This window comes from Oratosquilla oratoria, chromosome 3 (assembly GCF_046742065.1).
Source record: "Oratosquilla oratoria isolate Oo_2021 chromosome 3, ASM4674206v1, whole genome shotgun sequence".
Lineage (NCBI taxonomy): Eukaryota > Metazoa > Arthropoda > Malacostraca > Stomatopoda > Squillidae > Oratosquilla > Oratosquilla oratoria.
In genome coordinates, this window is record NC_134779.1 from 6,074,745 (window position 1) to 6,082,806 (window position 8,062).

An 8,062-nucleotide genomic window follows, 5' to 3' on the forward strand; every position below is an offset into this window, starting at 1 on the left:
ACGGCGACGGCGACGCGGCGACGACGGCGGCGGCGATGACGGCGGTGGTGACGACGACGGCGGCGGTGACGACGAAGGCGGCGGCGGCAGCGGCGGCGGCGACGACGGGGACGACGACGACGACGACGACGACGGCGGCGACGACGACGGGAACAACAACGACGGCAACAGCAACGACGGCAACGATGACGGCAACGACGACAACGACGACGACGATGACGACGACGATGTCGACGGTGACGGCGACGGCGACGGCGACGGCGACGGCGACGCGGTGACGGCGACGGCGAAGCGGTGAAGGCGACGGCGACGCGGCGACGACGGCGGCGGCGATGACGGCGGTGGTGACGACGACGGCGGCGGTGACGACGAAGGCGGCGGCGGCAGCGGCGGCGGCGACGACGGGAACAACAACGACGGCAACAGCAACGACGGCAACGATGACGGCAACGACGACAACGACGACGGCAACGACGACGACGACGATGACGGCAACGAAAACGATGATGATGACAAGGACGTGGACGGCGACAACGAAGACGTTTACGAGGACAAGGACAACAAAGATTACTTACTAAATTAGCTTCACACGGAATAAGTGATAGCTTATTAAGTTGGACTAGTAATCGGTTGAACGATTGAAAATAAAGTGTTGTTCTAAATAGTAAAACTTCTAGATGGAAAAATGTTGCAAGTGGAGCTCCTCAGGGTTCCGTTCTTGGGTCCCTTCTATTCATAGTATATATATAAATGATATAGACCACGAGCTCAAGTCTATTGTCTCCAAATTTGCTGATGATACAAAACTATGCGGAATGCCAAATGATCCCTTAAACCAGTTAGATAGTCAAGAAGGTTTAGATAAACTACAGCAATGGTCTGAAAAGTGGCTAATGAAATCTAACACAAGTAAATGCAGGGTTATACACATAAGTAAAAATAACAGTAAGTACGATTACAAGTTATTTGGGCATTCTTTAACAAAAATAGATAGTGAAAAGGTTCTCGGCGTAGTTATCAGTAACGATCTTAAATCATCTAAGGAGTATATCTCAGCCTCTGAGAAAGCAAATAAGTTTCTGGGACTGATTGTGCGATCTTTTGACTTTAAAAGTTCATCTTTCATTAACAAGCTATATAAATCGTTGGTTCGTCCACATTTGGAATATGCTGCTTCTGCGTGGTCACCGAATCTCATTAGAGACATTGACAGATTAGAAAAAATACAACGGCGAGCCACAAAACTGATTCCATGTATAAAAAAAATCATACGAAAATCGACTAAAACGTAAATATGTTTTCCATAAAAAACATAAATTCAGAGATGACTTGATACAGGTCTTTAAGAATCTAAAGGGAATTGACAACATCAAAAGTGACAAAATGTTCAAATTGAATGAGAATCAAACAAGAAATAATGGTCTCAAAATGTGAGGATATAGACTTAATTTAGAAGTGGGTAGAAACAGCTTCGCCAACCGTATCGTTAATGAATGAAATAAACTTCCTGAAGAGGCAGTGTAATGTAGTTCAATTCGAAGCTTTAAGATTCGTCTAGATAAACACCTAAGCAAGATGCTGTAATGCCTGCCATTTATTTGATATTATTTCTTTGTTTGTTTATTATTTGTCTATTTATTATTATTTGATTGATTATCATTTGTTATTATTCATCTGTCAATTTATCATTATGTACTATTCACCTGCTTGTTTATTACTTAACCTTACCTATTTATTTATTTATTCATTATTATTTATAATATAATTTCTATTTATTTATCTATTTACTTATCATTATTATATTTTTTTCGCATCCGACCTAGTTATGGACCAAAAGGTCTCCTGTCGGCATGCTCCTCCTTTTGTAAGACGAGAACGACGACGAGGAGGACGAAGACAGCGAAGAAATTAACGCAGAGACGAGTATGATGATGACGACTACGACAATGATGGTGACGACTACGAAGACGATAACAGCGAGTACAAAGATACTGACGACGAGTACGAAGACCACAGTTAGGAATATAAAGACGACGATGGAGAAAGAAAGAAGAACACCAGAGAATGTGGAGCGGGATCCAAGGAGCCAAGAAAGGTGTGGGAGAAGGAAGGAAGAGAAGGGGGAGAGGGGGTTGTCTGGAGTTCAATGGAGCGAGTTATTAAGAGGAGACAGGGAATCAAATGGGATGAGAATGTTAAAATGAAGAAGGAAAAGTCTGAAGAAAAAGTGTTATAGATAACAAGAAACCGTGGTAGGAAAAGCTGGGTCAATTAACCTTAGGGGAACAGAAAAATGAGTCACAAATAGCAAGAAGGCTTAGGAGGTAGAAAGGAACGACTTATGTGGGGGGAAGAGGGAAATAAGTTACAGATAACAAGGTGTGGGAAGCAAATGGTGACAATTAACTGGGGAGGAATGGGGGGAATAAGCAATATGGGGGGAAACAGAGCAAGAACCACGTGAGTAAGAGAGGGGAGAGGCTTAGAGTGCGGAATAATTGGAACTACGATTGGAGAGGGTGATCGGGACAGGAAGGGAAGTAGGAAGAAGTAAAATTGAGGAGAAATGGAAAAGAAAACCGAAGTGGGAGAGAAGAATGAAGAGAAATGGTTAGTGGGGATGAACATAGATGCAGAGGAGGGTCCAATGCAGAAAAAGTGTGATCAGAGAGAAAAGTATAGATAAAGGAAGATAGCGATAGAAGAACGAAAGTTAGGGTAGAATGAAGAACAGTAGGTAGAGGACAACTGTAAACCAAGTGTTCCAGTTCAAGCAAGTAAAGGAAAAACCACCATGACACCCTGTATGAATCAGAGTCACGCAGTATTTTCTATGACGATGTGAGAACCAAAGGGAATGTATTACGAGAGAATCTTTTTTTCAGGGTAAGGGTTTCTCAGTGTTGAATTTAAGAAGCTCCCCGGCTTCTTAGGAAACCTTCTAGGGGTGAAGTTCAATCCTGGTTGGTACTAAAATAACTACAGTTCATTCTTGCACGCGTAGTATCATTATAGATTGCTTGTTATATTAATGCTTCTATCTAATAAAGTCATTATGATTTGAATTCTTTTAAGATATCCATTGCAATTTTGTATTCGGCGTCAGATGAATAGGGGTACCGATAAGTGGTCTTAGAACTCTTGGGGACATAATAGGAAAGAGGTTGAGAACCCATGATCTAGGGGTACACACTGGATAAGTTGTGTGCATTTAGAGCTGTAGACGTTTTACATAAGAACCAAGGAGACTGTAAGAGACCATAAGGCCTACACTAGGCATTTCCATCCCCATTACCACCTATCATCGCCATCCGCGTAAAGTAATCTAATCTCTTAAAACAGCCAATTGTTTCAGCTGTCATTACATGGCTACTAATTCTATTTCATTCGTTAACTACTCTATTGGTAGACCAGCTCTTGTCTATTTTATCCTTTAACCTTAATGTGTCCAATTTAAACCCATTACTACGAGTTCTATCCTACTATCTTAGTATTATGTTGTTGTTGTTTTTTTCATTCGTCTTCATGAAACTGGTTATGACCTGAAATTGCACCTCACTTTTTTTTTTTTTTTTTTTTTTTTTTTTAGTATGGTTTTCATCCACATAAAGAATGATAATCTATCACTACTTCAGTCTCTCTGTACATCCGACATGTACAGTGAAAGACAAAACTATCATTCCAGGTTTGTTCAAAGATAGGTGAAACATTGCGAAACATCAAGAGAATCAGCTATGAGAATCTAATTGATTCTCATAATGATTCACTATGTGTAATCTATCTTCGGACATTCCTGGGAAGATGAGTTTTGTCTTTATCTGTACCTGTTCTTAGTGTCATAATATCTGGGATAGACCTTCATTATTCGGTTCGATATTGGAGAGAACTAAAAAAAATAACAACAAAAAATATAAGGAGGAATTAACTCCTGTTAACCAAAACAATGTTATATTAGTACTATGCAATTAAAAGTTTACCTATTAGTATTTTCTGATTCTTCTATGAAAACACAGCTTTTTTGCACAATTTGATATATCATAGTTTAAGTTCAGATAGTCATAATATTAGATTAAAGATTGGTGGTAAGGGTTGCGGAAGATAATCTGAGTGGCATTTAGGTCCAAAAGACAGAATTTGTGCGAGAAAGGCACATTGAAGATGTCATACATGTAGAAAATAAGAAAATGAAATTCATATTTAGAAGAAAAATTGTTGAATCAGCCTTAATTGAAGAATTTCCCAACATGAACATCTCCAAAGGTCAATGGTCCCCGGACATAATCTCACGGCTAGCTGTGAGCCGCTTGGTTAAGAATTATCACCCTCCTGACCCCGCTCCCAGCCCGCTTCTCTCCTGACCTCACACCTCCACCCACACATCCCCTCACCTCTGACTCCGCCCTGCGTGACGGATTGTCCTGTTTTAGCTCTGCGTGTTCCCCTTCTACTCACATCTTAATTGTACTTATGTCTCTGCAAATTCTTGTAATCTGTACTTTCCTGAAGAGGGCTATAGCTATTAGCCAAAATATAGAAGTTATACGTTCTTCTAAGTTTCCTTTTATTCTGTCTGTGGGTTCTTCGTGATCATTATTTACAAATGTGCTACAATATTTTGTCCATGTGATATACATATATATATATATATATATATATATATATATGTATACACACACACACACACACAAACACACACACACGCACGCACACACACACACACACACACACACACACACACACACACACACACACACACACACACATATATATATATATATATATATATATATATATATATATATATATATATATATATATATATATGATGGTGGACTGGCTGGTGAGGTTATTTAATGTTTGCTTGAGAGAGGGTAGAGTGCCGGGGGACTGGAAGAGTGCCTGTATAGTTCCACTTTACAAGGAAAAAGGGGACAAGTGTGAATGTAGTAGTTTCAGAGGGATTAGCTTGTTAAGTGTAGTTGGGAAGGCTTATGGGAGGATCTTGATTGAGAGGATTAGGGGAGAAACAGAGGGAGTAATTGGTGAGGAGCAGTGTGGATTTAGGACGGGTAGAGGTTGTGTAGATCAGATCTTTGTGGTAAGACAAATATGTGAGAAACCTATAGGAAAGGGGAAGGATGTTTTTTGGGCTTTTATGGATCTGGAAAAGGCTTACGATAGGGTAGACAGAAAGGCACTGTGGGAGGTTATGCAGATATATGGGGTAGGAGGAAAGCTTCTAAGAGCTGTCAAGAGTTTTTATGAGAGTAGTAGAGCTTGTGTTAGGATTAGAAGTGGAGAGAGTGAGTGGTTCGAGGTAAAGGTGGGGCTTCGTCAAGGATGGGTTATGTCGCTCTGGCTGTTCAATTTATACATGGATGGGGTAGTGCGAGAGGTAAATGCAAGGGTAGTGGGTCAGGGATTGGAGATGGTTAAAGAAAATGGAGAAAAGTGGGAGGCGAGCCAGCTGTTGTTTGCGGACGACACTGCGCTTGTGGCAGGATCGGAGGAGGGATTGAGGAAGTTGGTGACAGAGTTTGGGAGAGTATGTGATAGAAGAAAGCTAAACGTAAATGTGGGTAAAAGTAAGGTGATGAGATGTACAAGGGGTGAAAGTGGCAGTAGACTGGAAGTGAGCATTAAGGGAGAGCGACTGGAGGAAGTGGATAGTTTTAGATACTTGGGTGCAAATGTAGCAGGAAAAGGTGGAGTGAAGGTGGAGGTAGAATGTAGATTGAGAGAAGCGAGTAAATGCCTTGGTGGATTGAAGAGTGTAAGGAGGAATAGACATTTGGAAATGGATGCTATGAGGAGACTGTATGAAGGAGTGATTGTGCCAACACCACTATATGGAGCAGAAACATGGAACATAAGAGAAGAAGAGAGAAGGAATTTGAATGTGTTTGAGATGAGGTGTCTGAGAAGTATGATGGGGGTTACTAGGCTAGATAGAGTGAGAAATGGGGAGGTGAGGAGGAGAACGGGGGGTGGAAAGGGAGTTGGGAGATAGGGTTGATGAAAGAGTATTAGGATGGTTTGGACACATGGAAAGAATGAGTGAAGAAAGACTAGTAAAAGAAGTATGGAAGGCAGATGTGGAGGGAGTGAAGATGAGGGGACGTCCTAGAATGAGGTGGATGGATGGGCTAAAGGGGGCTTTGGGGAAGAGGGGAATGTCTGTTGAGGAAGGACGGGAGAGGACAGAAGACAGAGGTGAATGGAGAATGTTTGTATATGGATGATGTTGTGATCTATGAGGTGGAATGAACGGGGGGATGGGGGTTGAGCAAAATTTGACTCAGCCCGAAGGGATTTCTCCCCGTCTTCTCCTTTTATGCATGTGGGGACGGAGAGGGGGGGGGTCGCCGATTTAATGAAGCGGCCTTGCTGTGGATGTGCTGTGTCTTGCGATACTGCTTCTGACCCAGGGCAGTGGACACGGTGCAGGGATGACCCGTCATCCAGGAGGTGCTAAGATAAGAAGGAGGGTGGAGGGGTGTGGAGTGTATTCAGGGATGGAATGGGTGGGAATGATTTTATGCCTTTTCCATTTTGGCTACCTCCGTTGTAAGGGGGAAAAAGCCTTGGTATATATATATATATATATACATATATATATATATATATATATGCATATATGTATGTATATATATATATATATATATATATATATATATATATATATATATATATATATATACCAGTACGATCAATAAGTAATGAGGAAATGTCAGGAGAGACACTATTTATTTTCATAAGCTTACAAAACTTTGTCTTCTTCAAAATAATTGCCTCTTGCATCTACCCACTTCTATATGCGTCTCTCCCAATCCTGGAAGACCTCTTCAAATCCCTTTTTCAGTAGTCCCTTCAGGTAACTTTCCGATGCCTCTTTCAGCTTCTTTGTTAACTAGACTCTGTTTCACCTGAGGCTGTCTTTCATGCGTGGGAACAGGATGAAGTCGCAGGGGCTAGGTCAGGGCTGTAGGGTGGGTGTTATACCACTTTCATTCCCCTGTCGGCCATCCAGGTGGTCACCAGCGTTGACTTGTGGCATGGGGCATTATGCTGGTGGAACCACCACTGACCACTCTCCACTGCTGAGGCCTCTTCTTCCTCATCTTCTCCCTGAACCTTTTCAGAACAGTAAGGTAATATTTCTTATTGACGTTTTGACCCTGAGGAACCCATTCAATGTGAATGAGCCCCTGGGAGTCAAAGAAAGGAATGACCATGGCCTTCTCCTGCGACCTGCTCATCTTTACATTTTTGGGTCTGGGGGAGGTCGCGTCCTTCCACTGAGCACTCTGATGTTTGCTCTCAGGGTCGTGGGTGAACACCCAACTCTCGTCGCAAGTCACTACCTTATTCAGGAAACCTGAACCAGCCTCTATCATTTCGAGAATGTCAGTGCAACATTCCACACGAAACTGCCTCTGGTCGTCGGAGAGAGTCTTTGGCACAAACTTGGCACAGACTTTGTGGAGCTTCAGATCTTGGGTCAAAACTGCTTCTATTGTGCCAATACTAATACCAACAGCTTCATATATCATCCTCACAGATATTTGAAGGTCTTCCATCACTAACCTTTGCACTTCCTCAATGTTTTCCTCCTTGCGTGTACTTTTCGGTGCTCCAGATCTGGGTTCATCCTCAACCTGTTAATTTCCTTCAGAAAATCTGTTAAACTACCGATAGAAACTTGCTTGGCTCATCTGTTCATCCCCATAGGCCTCCTTTAACATTCCATAAGCTTCTTGTTTGGTATTCTTAAGTTTAACACAAAGTTTGATGGCGTAACGTTGCTCCATGTTTTCCTGCATCTTGACAAGTGTTCACAGATCGGCAAACCGAATCAGACTGGTTCCAGAACGTTCACCGCTGCACTCAGACCTTCAAATATAGAAAGTTGCCAGTTAGTTATTTTATAGAATATATGTATGTGTACTTCACAATGGAGTAGTATTTTGATCAAATTATATTTAATGTCTCGCCTGACCTTTTCTCATTACTTATTGAACAAACCTTGTATATACATACATAATATATATATATAATCATA

The 8,062-nt window shown here is 41.8% G+C and overlaps 1 protein-coding gene across 1 annotated transcript in view; it reads left to right on the forward strand.

Moving 5' to 3' along the window:
- LOC143041472 (uncharacterized) overlaps positions 1-3,114 on the forward strand; it is a 3,877-nt gene extending 763 nt beyond the window's left edge. Inside the window, exon 2 of the mRNA XM_076213382.1 lies at positions 3,076-3,114. Within this exon, the coding sequence (XP_076069497.1) occupies positions 3,076-3,114 (39 nt within the window). The remainder of the gene's footprint in view (positions 1-3,075) is intronic.
- Positions 3,115-8,062: the final 4,948 nt, after the last annotated feature.